Here is a 12,998-nt window from a genome sequence, read left to right on the forward strand (position 1 = left end):
AAAGAATGTATAGAGTGAAAATTACAGCGCTGCATTGGAATATTCAGTATTTTTTTTTATTTAAATCCAAAACAAAGTTATGAAACAATAAATAAATAAATGAAACTGCAAGACATCTATGGAATGTAACATATTTGCCTATCTGTCCACAATTAGCTGCTTCATCTACGATGAATGTCTTGCATTCAGTTCTAGGAGATGTCTATGTGAGTGAACAGCTTTTGCCCCTCCCACATACTCCATGCACAATATGCAGCTGTTGTTGTCTGTGTAAGTCCCTCCCCCAGAACTGTGTAGGTTGTCACAACAGTTTCTCCAGGAGACTTGCCTGAGGAGCTCCTGCAGCCATTAATAATTTCCATGATGGGTGCTTGCCATAGTGATAATAATTAACAAAAGTTTTGCCTGCCACCCTAATCAGACCAGGATGAGATACATCTACGTGATCATGTAAAAGTCATGAGAAGCAAAGCAGCCCAATAACCTACAGGGGGAGCAACATACCTGACCCATGCATGGCAAGGGCAGCAAGCTGCAATTTTAATACTAATAATTATCACTATGTGAAGCACACGTGTATGCATGTGCGATTATACTGGAGGGGTGTGGCTGTGCTAGAAAGGTAGTGTTTAAGGTATGTGAATACACTAAGGGGTTCAGCCATAGTGGGGGTATAGTGGGTGTGTGGCCATACTGGGGGGTGCAGTATTTCAAGTGTGTGAATATAGTAGGGGTGTGGCCATACTGGAGAGTTAGTGCTTTAAGTATGTCATTATAGTGGGGGTGTGCCCATACTGGAGGGTTAATGTTACAGGTGTGTGACTATACTTAGGGGTGTAGCCACTGTGGAAGAGCAATATTTCAGCTGTGTGATAATAGTGGGGGTGTGGTCATACTGTAAAAGCAGTATTTCAGGTGTGTGATAATAGTTGGGGTGTGGTCATACTGGAAAGGCAATATTTCAGGTGTGTGATAATAGTTGGGGTGTGGCCATACTGGAAAGACAGTATTTCAGGTGTGTGATAATTGTGGGGGTGTGGTCATACTGGATAGGCAGAATTTCAGGTATGTGATAATAGGGAGGGTGTTGTCGTACCGGGCAGGCAGTATTTCGAGTGTGTGATTATAGTGGGGGTGTGGTCATACTGGAGTGGTAGTACTTCAGGTGTGTGATTATGCGGGGGGGGGGGGGGGGTGGCCATAGTGGAGGAGCTGTATTTCAGTTGTGTGATTATAGTAGGGTTGTGGTCATACTGGAGTGGTAATACTTCAGGTGTGTGATTATACTGGGGTTGTGGCCATAGTGGAGGGGCAGTATTTCAGGTTTGTGATTATAGTGGGTGCGTGGTCATACTGGAGTGGTAATAGTTCAGTTGTGGGTTGTGGCCATAGTGGAGGGACAGTATTTCAGTTGTGTGATTATAGTGGGGGTGTGGTCATACTGGAGTGGTAATATTTCAGGTGTGTGATTATACTGGGGTTGTGGCCATAGTGGAGGGACAGTATTTCAGTTGTGTGATTATAGTGGGGGTGTGTGGACATACTGGAGTAGTAGTGCTTCAGGTGTGTGATTATACTGGGGTGCGGTCATACTGGAGGGCCTGTATTTCAAGTGTGTGATTATAGTGGGGGTGTGGTCATACTGGAAAGGCAGTGCTTTGAGTGTGTCATTTTACTAGGGGCGTAGCTATACTGGTGGATGGGTAGTACTTAAATATTTACACTGAACCTGTGTTCGTCTCACTACGTTGTTGGGGCGGAGGGAGCAATTAGAATAGTCTATTAAAAGCCTGGAGATCCTCCGTAATATAAACATCCCTGTTTTGTGTACCTTTTACGAGGGGGAAAAAAGAGATTGAATGCTCTTTAAATCATTTTAAGGCTAAAAAAGAAAAATACCGAAAAAAAAGCTCCCACTGATAAATGAAGGCCATAAGGTCTGTACAGTATAGACTAATCTGCAATATAATAAAATGTTGCAGGCTCCATTTGTCAAGATATCCACATCACCAGATTGCCGTTTTATTGATGCACCATTTGACAGATGTGCCGGGTACAGTCAATGTATTTAGAGTCAATGTATCAACACAACAGCTGCTCACATCCGTAAGTGATTTCGCTGGTGTCAGTGGAAGGAGTTAGAAGGGAATTAGCCGCAAAAGATAATCTATTTAGATCTTATCGGCTTCTCTGGGCCATTATGAGTCTCCGTATTTTTGTCAGAGGTTCTCGGTGTTGCCGAGGTCTTGTTCCGTGCTCTTACTTGGGATCGACCAACAACAAAGAATTGGCTACAAAATAAGTAATGCTTCCAGAAATCTAAACTCCAGGAATCCCCTATACGGGCTTGTGCACAAGGATCATTATTTTTTTTTTTTTTTACATGTGATCCGCGTTTCTTAAAGCGGATCCGAGATGAAAAACTAACTATAACAAGTAACTTGTCTATATATCTTATCTAAAGTTTACACAGCAAATCTAGCTGCAAACAGCTTTAATAGAAAATGATTATTTCTTCCTGTGATACAATGACAGCAGCCATGTTGTTTGTAAACATTACACAGAGGCAGGCTTATCTGTATCTTGAGCAAAAAAAACTAATCCCCCCTCCTCCTCCCTTCTGCCTCTGAAATCTCTGGCTAGTAACACCTCCTCCTCCTCCTGCCCAGACTGAGCTCCCATGAGCCCTTGCTACTGCCAAGGCTCTCTGAAAACCTGTGGGCGTGGTTTATTTAGTTTATAGGGAATTAGAGTATTAAAACAAAAACAAAAAAGTATTTGGCTTAAGGAATGCCCTATAAACAATAGGAAAGGAACACAATTATGCAATGAGTAAAAGTTCACCTCGGATCCACTTTAAACACTTTGGGACAGATTCTAAATGGTGAGTTTGAAAGCAGAACTATAAAGGGTCCATCAATTGTATTGCTATCACTGATCTTACTCAATACATAACAGTGGTATCATTTGTGCCAGTAGTCCCTCCCCAACAACAGCACCCAGTTTGCTGGAGCCAACCCTATGGCCATTTTGACCCATGAACAAGCTTCTCTTAAACATCAAAGTGAGGATACATGTGATTTTTTAGGAGTATATGTTGCTGCTGCGCTGCTTGAGTTGGGCTCTGGGTGGTGCCGCCAATATCCATTAACAGTGGCATAGCTAGAGATTGTGGGTCCCCATAGCAAAACCTTCATGGAGCCCTCTAATGTAGGCACTCTTTGGCTATGCCACCTGCCACTACCTTATGGATAGGAGTTAATTGGCCATTTACATTCTCATGCAATCTACACTGCATATAGTTTATGGGCACTGAGAGGGTGGAGGTACACAAGAAAGTTAATAGTGAATACATCAAGTATCACCTGGGTCCCATCTGCTCCAGGGCCCAATAGCAGCTGTCATGACTACTATGGCTATTGCTACAGCCCTGCCCATTACCAATATTTTTACCATGCACTACCTGGCACCGATTCTCACTTGAAACCTTCCCTCCTAGTGCCAAAAATAAAACCCACCACCTAATGCCTAAACCTAATCCCACCTCCCAGTGCCTAAATGAACTCCGCCTCTAAGTGCCTAAAACGACCCCCACGTGCCTAAAACAAAATGCCTCACCTAATACCTAAATCTAGTCCCCCCCTCCTAGAGCCTTAATCAACCTCCCCTCCCCCACACACACCTGATGCCTTACCCAAACCCTCACCTCAAGTGCCTAAAACAAAACCTAACTCCGGCACCGAAATGGCTGCTAGTTATAGCCGATTCTTTACAGCCGTTTACTCTTATGTAGTAGCCAATAGACTACTAGCTGAATAGGGTGCCTAACTCATGGCTTGGGCACACAATTACTGCTAATTAACAAATATTACTATTAAGTACCTGCCAATGCTAGCGCTTAAATTACTTGATCCAATTTTTAGAGCTGTGACCCAAATTATTTCTTTGCAGCCATGAGCATGCACACTTTTCAGACAATGGCATACCCCTTTACAGAGCCTGCGCAGATTACCAACAGACATATCCAGTTGCTAGAAGACTCACCAACCAGAGGATATTTGTTTACAGATTTTCTTAAAAGTGACCCTGGGTCACTTTTTATCTTATCTGGCAGTAAGTCGGTATAGTATACAGGCTTAGTACTTTAGCAGCACCTGCTGAACTCATAGATCAGAACCCAACTGTAACTAGACTAGTTTCCTCCTCCCCTCCCAACCTTACATCTTGATGGCATCAGTACTGAAGTAAAGGCCAGGTGATGGCATCACCAGAGGTCCAAGAGGGCACTTGGTTACACAGGAAGGAGTGTGACATTGATGGCGTGACATGGGTGGGAAAGATGTGCAAAGGGGTGGACTTTGTTTTTAAAACAGGAAGTCCAGCCAACATTCAGGCCTCAAGCTCAGCAGATTCTCCTTAGTGAAACCAGCCTGAACTTCAGCAGTGGTAAGGCTATATATTTCAAAGCCTTTCTGGCAAAAAAGGAGGGTCATAACCCACTGCAAACTCACTTTAAACTAAACCCAAGGTGACCCTAGGCCAAAAAACAGATACTTGAAAAACAACGATCTATAAAAAAGTTTTTTTTCTAAATACTCTGTATTTGGGTTCACATTATCACTATTTATTACCCCAGTTATCTCTATATGCTTTAAAATCATCCTTCACGCCTAACACAGCTCACAATTACATCACTGTGTTCTCCTCACAGCATGCAAATAGGCTGAGGGGAAAAGCTGATCAGATGAGGTAACAGGTAGCTAGATGTGCTGTAATATTGCTGTAATATTACTAGCAGTCAGGGAGATATATATACACCACTCCTGACTGACTGCTTGTGATGTTACAATTCTGGCTCCTCTGCAGCTTGTAACAAACTCTGGCTTCATCATGCTGGGAGGGGAAGAAACCTTGATAAAGATATGCTGCTAATGCCTTTCTGAAAAGTCAGATAATTGAAGACAATAAACACACATTTCAGCTAATTTAAAGAGAGTCTGAAGCGAGAATAAATCTCGCTTCAGACCTCATATATAGCAGGGGCACGTGTGCCCCTGCTAAACCGCCGCTATCCCGCAGCTTAACGGGGGTCCCTCATCCCCCAAATCCCCTCCGTAATGCGGGGGAGCACTTCCTGGTTGGGGCAGGGCTAACCGCCGCAGCCCTGCCCCACGCGCGTCTGTCAGCGCGTATCTCCGCCTCTCCCTCGGCCCTCTCAGTCTTCCTTCACTGAGAGGGGCGGGGGAGAGGCGGTGATGCGCCGCTGACAGACGTGACTGGAGGCAGGGCTGCAGCCGTTAGCCCTGCCTCCAGGAGCGACCAAGTCTGCAACCAAGTGTCGCAGTGGGGGGTTTGGGGGTGAAGGGACCCCCGTTTAGCGGCGCTATTGCGGCAGTTTAGCAGGGGCACACGTGCCCCTGCTAACTATGAGCTCTGGAGCGAGATTTATTCTCGCTTCAGAGTCTCTTTAATCCTTTATCATCACCTGAATTTTATTCTTTCAGCTGAGTGATTACTAGACTATACACTGCCCAACCCCTGTGCAGGAACATGGTCTTTCCAGCAGACTCAACACATTTTTGTATCTGAAGGTGTCGGGATGATTATACAGCAGAGAGGCAGAGCTGCGTGAGGAAGGAAACTGCTCCTAGTACTTGTGGTAATATGTCCCCTAACATACAGCATTAAAAAAATCTGCAGGATTTAGAGGCTTCTCTCTACCTTTTTGCAGGTTCCGTACATTTTGTTCTCCAGTGAACTCCAGTCCTGAACAAACCTTAGGAACTAAGATTCATATGCAGAAGTTTAAATCTTCTATTAAGTGGACTAGATGAGGTCCCTTATATAGTTTTGATTTGAGCAGAAACAATCTCTAGTCACAAATGAGTGTATCTCTATTTCATTTACCGATTATTCTTAAAATTATTACGTTGAATGATTCAACATCTTTTACCTGTAATCCTGGACAGATTGTACTAACAACCAAAGATTCCCAGCACATTTCTGCAAATGATGCTGTTGATATTTGCATCTTTGCTTTGTGGTTTACCATCTAATAATCTCAATGAATGTTTCAAACCGTTGAAGATCAGATAAAAATCGCACACGTTTTGGACACTGGTAGTCAAAGACTGGCTTTTATAAATGACCACAGGTTACATAAAATGGGTTCATTAGGTGTTTGACCAAAAAAATCATAATATTTCTAATTCTACATTTAGATTGATCATGATAACTTACCACATAAATCTGGTCTCTTCATACATCCACTGTTTGTTGTGTTGCTTGCAAGTCCATTAAAAGCAGCCATACCCTCAGAGCTGTAAGCTCGGAGAACGGAGAGCATGCTAACTTGCTTCTCCAAAGGATCTGGACCTGGCACTTGCTCAGGATTTGAAGAGCTTTGTGGTGTCTCATGAGGTAAGGGAAGATTTTGGTGCCACTGCTTTTCCATAATTTGTGGCGTGGATAAAGCCATGTTTTCAGAAGCGCTGAGAGTACTGGGTAAAGTATCTTCTAGTTCTTCATCTTTACTCTGCTCATCATCAGCTGTGTTCATGTTTTCTGGCTCGGTGTCAATATCTTCCTCTTCATTTTCGTCTTCTTTACATGTTTCCATGTCCTCAGAAGAGGATTCGTCAGAGAGATCATCAGTAGCAACTGCATTAAGAGAGTCACACGGCAAGGCATGTGAGTCATCATCTGGAGGAGACTGAGAGTCAATGTCCATGTTAGGACAATTATTTTGAGCAGCTGAGCCAGGATATACCCCAAATTGCTTATAGAATTCCGCTTGAAAACTGTTAAACATAGGATCCATATGGCTGGACCATGAAGTGCTTTTATGTTCAGATATAGTTTCTTTAGAGTTCACCTGTTGTGGATTTTTTTCACAATTCTGCAGTGGGCTAAGTTTTGAAGACACTGTTTCTTTGCCAAACTGCAGCAAAGAAGAGGAGGCTGCCATTTTATTTGACGTACCCAAGGACTCTCTTAGTGCATCCTTTGAATGCCCACCCACTGAGCTGTCTTTACGTTTTGCTTTCCCTAAATGGTTAGCTTGGAGATGCAAGGCCATCAGTTCCATGGACGACGTTGTGAACGAACAAAACAAGCAGCCATGCCAAGCAATGTTATCTTGAATTGTGATAGATGAACCTGGAAGAGATGGAACATCTGGCCTAACGGACAGGTCTAGTGGCTCATATTCAGACTTCATCATTTTCCTCTGTGGAGCTTTGTTTTCAACTTTGTCTTCGCCACTGTCAGACCTGGGCAGTTTTATAGGAAGTGATTCAAGTAAGGCCTTCTCTTTCATCTCTTTTTCTTTCTTCAATGAACTTAGGACAAAGCTGTCCATGAAGGCCTGCAAAGAGCCCTGGAAGTTAACACCATTGCCTACTATGTTCTGATAAGCTCTTCCATAATCTGCTATGCTTCCTGCTTTTGAAGAGAGCTCTGATTTTTTCAAAGCTTCTGCAGAAACTTCAGAACTAATGCCACTTGACTGTCCCTGACGGTCTCCTGAAGACATCAACCCTGACTGCCACTGTTGAGACATTACCCCACCTCTGAAATCAATGCTGGGCAGACCTTTAAATGCTCCTCGTAAAATGTCAGGCCTCATAAACAAGGAACTCTTACTCGGTGTTTCATCTTTGTGCTCCTGTCCTGGAGTATGTCCATGACTAGGAAGTGAAGCAGAGCCATTCTGCCGCTCTCTGTGGTGGCGTTCCAGGTGGTACTTTAGAGATGCTGACTGGGTTCCAGCATAGTCACAATGGGGACACTTGTAAGGCTTCTCACCTAAAGTTTGACAAAATGAACAAGAAGAAGAAATCTTTATTGTCATTGTAACAACCGAAAGTGTACAACAAAATTCTAAAGTGCAATTTTCCAGCAAAAGCAAAACAACATAACAACATCCCATTCCTACATACATTGCACTGCACACACACCCTATCAACATAGCTACTTAGCAGCATTTAACATAGCAATGGCTGAAAGATAAAAACTGTTCTTTAATCTATTTGTCTTAGTTTTTATACGTCTAAAATATTTTCCAGAAGACAGATGTTCAAATAACACATGTCCTGGATGTGAGGCGTCACTTAAAATGTTCTTATTATTCCTGAAACAATAAGAAGTATATATATCTTCTAATGGAAGGAGAGGACAGCCCACTATCCTCTGGGCAACCTTAATTACCCTACGAAGCTGCTTTTTCTGTGCTACTGTGCAGCCTGAAAACCACGCACAGAGACATTAGACTAGGACACTCTCCACTGTACTGCGGTAACACCATGCACAGAGACAGTAGACTAGGACACTCTCCACTGTACTGTGGTAAAAAGACACCAACAATTTCTCAGGAAAATTATTCTTCCTAAGCACCTTTAAAAATATAGCCTCTTCTGTGCCTTTTTCACTATCTCAGCAATATGTGACCCCCATGTCAGGTCCTCTTTAATAGTAACTCCCAAAAACTGAAGGTCTGTGACCCTCTCTACAATATTTCCATTTATAATAAGTGGCTGAATGTCATCTGCATTCTTCCTAAAATCCACTATAAGCTCCTTGGTTTTAGCTATATTTAGGAGCAGATTGTTGTCTCTACACCACATCTCCAGCCTTTCAACCTCATCCCTGTAGGCAGCCTCATCCCCCCCGATATAAGCCCCACCACTGTAGCATCATCAGCAAACTTAACGATGGTGTTACTATGGTGGGCAGGAACACAATCATGAGTGTAGAAGGTATAGAGCAGGGGTCCCCAAACATTTTGGGTCGAGGGCCGGGTCAACATACTTCAGACTGCTGGGGAGCCGGAGTATACATAAATTGATGTTTGAACTCGATGGACGTATGTCTTTTTTCAACCAAAATAACTATGTAACTATGTAACTATGATGTAGAAGTTTTTGCGGGCCAGACATTGAAGCATACCCAGGTGACAACCTGCAGTCCAATTGGACAACAGTGTCACCTGATGTGGAATTTGATTGGAAACCTGCGAATTACTGCTTTTTGGCTTCATTCTATATGCAGACCACCAATATTTAAAGATGTAGCAGACCACATCTACAATACATTTTGTATGTGGGGGCCAAAAAAAAAGCCTTAGGGAGCCACATTCGGCCCACAGGCCTTAGTTTGAGGACCACTGGTATAGAGCATGGGGCTCAGCACACAGCCATGAGGAGAGCCAGTGCTGAGACTGATAGATGTGGAAAAATTGGTACCCACTCTAACCCTCGGAGGACGATCGCTCAAAAAGTTCATAACCCAGAGGCAAGTTTAATATATGGAAGACCTATGTCTGAAAATGTGGTCACCAGTCTATGGGGTATAATGGTGTTAAAAGCAGAACTAAAATCAAATATTCGATTCAAATGTTAGCCTGACTTTTTAAGGAGTATCACTTGATATATATAAAATGTTTTTAACCATGAAATAATGAATTGATGTATTTCAAGTGAATAGTTTACAATAAAAAAATACTTAACTGGAAGAAACCACAAGTTTTTTTTCTAAATTTAATTTATTGTAAGTGATAACAATGACCTACAAAGGCATTGTCCACCTTTTGGCACGAAGGTCTCAATAAGTAAAATATTTGACGTGAAGGCTAAAATAGCCACGGCCCTATATTGCTATGCTTATTGTCTTCACTGAAAAAAAATACTAGACCTTTTTTTCTTATTAAGACTGGGAGTAATAATCTGACCATGGAGAATGATATCCATGCTGTAGTTGCAAACCTACAAACTAAAAACAAATGGAAGCGGTACATTTACCGAATTAAACTTTTGCAGAAGCTCTTTACAGGCCTATAGTCTGAGAATTTATTTTGTCAAGCAAGGATTCTTGAAGCATTAAACCCTTGCAATGAGTTTCAAGAATTTTAAAATATCTCCTTTAAGATGGTGCCGATATTTCTCCTTCTGTAAAAACAACAGATGGATGAAGTGAGCTCAAAGCTGACACAAAATGAGACAATATGGCGATGCTGTAAAAATATAAACAATGCTTAACTCAATGTTTATTATCAACAAGAAAGTAGAACATTCTAAGAAGATACCAAAATTCCTACAGTTATCCTCTAGCAACTGTTCATTTCAAATTAATAACATTTAGGAATGTAAGATATGTGTTGTATTATTCTTTATTTTGCTGTGAAACCCTGAGTTGTTTTATCTGTGTGCTCGGAAATACAAATGAACATTGAAATCCATGTGAAATATTCACTTTATCACTAAACTCACCGGATTACTTTTTCTAACACATATACATACCACATATACATGATATGCAGTTCAGACTTAAGTAAGTATAAAACACAAACACATGCGCTAGAAGTATTTATCAGCTGAAATTAAAAAAAAAAACAAAAATTATAAATGAGAGATAAAACCAAAATTGCCACTACTTAAAGCAAACAATGTTATTTAAGCATACAATGTTGTTTAAAGTTCGACAAATCGTACATTTTATAGGGCACCTAAGTAAATTCTTTTTACTTAAATTATAGGGTGATGGTTTAATATATAACATTCTGAAAATCAAAATTATTTTAAGCAGGTTTCTTAAAACCTACTTATTAGCATGCAGCTACACGGCAAAAGATACAACAGAACATTCCTTTAGAAAATATAGAAGGCATATAAGGGCTAAAATAAATTGACATGAAATTATAGTCTGAAGTATTCAGAGAATACAAAAAAGCTGCAAAAAAAAAATTGTTAAAATTATACACATGGAAACCATTTTTAAAACCTTAAAATTTTATGGCACTGTTACGCAAGACTGAAATGAATGATTTAAGTCGTGCTCTGCAGTAAATCATGGATATAATTAGCAAATGGCATACTGCACAAGTAATTTATCATTATTTAGAGGGCAGCATTCCAGAAGAATTTCTGAGATCTGCAGACCCGTTGCATTGTTTCTAAATACGGATCTATAAACACAGATATTCTAAAATATTAAAGTCATTCCATTACCTTGGCTGAGAAGGGGAATGTGTAGGTTGAATTAAACTTTGTCAATAAAAATTAAATAAAATCCTTGCTAATGAAGAAATGCAAAATATATTAGGAAGCTCTATTTTATATGGTAATTATCTGCAAAGGCTTTGCAGTGATTTCCGTATGTACTGATGGTTTTCCTGGCTCCATAAATACAATCTGTAATGTGCCTACAATATATATGTAATTATTAACGAGAGGGGGAAAAAAAGCTTACTTAGATTGTGATTTAGAACTGGGAAACAAATGTTGATTTAACTGCCATGTAATTTTAATGATAAAAATAACATTTGCATTTTTCTTTAAATAGAATGCAAATTGTTTCTATTAAAATGTTACTGCATGCAAAGTGAATACGAAGAAGAGACATAAAAAAAAGAAAGAAAAAAAGAAAACACACACACAAAGAAATATAAAAGCAGAGATTACAAGCTCTAATTGGTTAAAAATATAGCAAATGAAAATAACACATTTAAAATGGAAATATGTCAAAAAGATATTGTTCATAAATAAAATACTGCTTGGCTTGTAGAAATTAATGTTCATAAAAAAAAGGATGACAACCTGATACATTTTCATTAGCACGCCCAATCGTATGTATCAAATAACTGGGTGTCTTTTTTGTGATAGTCTGTTCTCGAACTGATGCTGTATATCTTAGACATCCAGTTGCTTTCTAGTTCCTGGCTAGCTGTTTTTCAACACAAAGTAAAATAAAAATCTGCACAAGATGATGCTGTTCTGCCCAAAATAAAATTCTACCTTCTGAAGACAAAGTTGTCGAAATGTTTAATCTCAGTGAAAACAATATGCATAATGTCTGATACATGAACCTACAAATCCTTATCCCCCTCCCGGCTGCCTATTGCCAATGGGTGGTGGGAGGGTGGTGCCGCCAGGACCGCCTAACACCGATTGGTGTCAGGTTCTGGAGGCATAGATGTGCACATGCGTGCGGGTTCCCTGCAGTGACGTCAGCGGCCATCAGTGAACAGCCTGTCAGCCGCCATTGGAGCTGGCAGGCTGTTAGAAACAAAATTATTTTGATTTGTACAGCACTGTGATCTAGCGCAGCGCTGTACAGGGGACAGCTCTGTCAGTCAGCTGTCCCCAGGAGTGGCATGCAAACTAATCTCTCTCATAGGCTGATGCCTATGAGATGTGATTGACATAGTGGGATCTCGTGGCGAGGGAGAGAAGAGGAGAGGGAGAAAATAAAAAAATAGGTTAGTTTATTTTTTTTAAATAACTATTTAAATAAATACAAAAAAACAAACATCGCAGCAGCAATTAGATCCCACCAACAGAAATCTCTGTTGGTGGGAAGAAAAAGGGGTAAGATTCATTTAGCTGCTAAGATGGATGGCCAAACAATTAACTGTTAAAGCTGCGCAGTGCTAAATTGTAAAACATGGCCTGGTCACTAGGGGTGGTGTAAGCCTGTGGTCCTCAAAAGGTTAAAGGACAGGCGGATATCTTAAATAATTTTGGGTTAAATGTAAAGGATCAGCTGCCTTAGGCCCCGTTCACACTTGCGGTTGTCAGCCAAACGGACCGGATGGCCTGACCGGATCCGGACCGGATCCGGATCGGAACCGTACGGTTCTGATCCGGATCCGATCCGGATCCGGTCAGGTTGCATCAGGTGTTCATCCGGATGCGATCCGGATCCGTTTGGCAAAAGTATCGTAAAAAAAAAAAAAAATGTTGGGGTCTGGGAGGTCAGCAGAAGGGGGACCTGTGGAATCAGGCCCTCTGCTGTTTAGCACTCACCTCCACCTCCAACATGCTGCCAACATCTCCAGCTCGTGCTGCTCCACTCCAAAATGCTTGCCCATGTGTCCCCGATCCAATATCGCCGCAACAATCCTCATAGGAAGTGGGGTAGAACATCCGGATTTTTTGCCAGTGTGTTGTGCGCTCTCCGGTTCTCATTGGTTTCCATTGGCCGGATGGTGCAGTCCGGCTCCG

At 41.4% G+C, this 12,998-nt stretch overlaps 1 protein-coding gene across 8 annotated transcripts in view; it reads right to left on the reverse strand.

The window, feature by feature from the left end:
- The window catches only part of ZNF536 (zinc finger protein 536), a 576,810-nt gene that overhangs the window by 10,267 nt on the left and 553,545 nt on the right, over positions 1 to 12,998 (reverse strand). For all 8 annotated transcript variants that reach the window (XM_068261011.1, XM_068261010.1, XM_068261013.1 and 5 more), the window contains one exon: positions 6,241 to 7,806. In XM_068261011.1, the coding sequence (XP_068117112.1) occupies positions 6,241 to 7,806 (1,566 nt within the window). The remainder of the gene's footprint in view (positions 1 to 6,240; positions 7,807 to 12,998) is intronic.

The sequence above is a fragment of the Hyperolius riggenbachi genome, chromosome 11 (genome assembly GCF_040937935.1).
Source record: "Hyperolius riggenbachi isolate aHypRig1 chromosome 11, aHypRig1.pri, whole genome shotgun sequence".
Lineage (NCBI taxonomy): Eukaryota > Metazoa > Chordata > Amphibia > Anura > Hyperoliidae > Hyperolius > Hyperolius riggenbachi.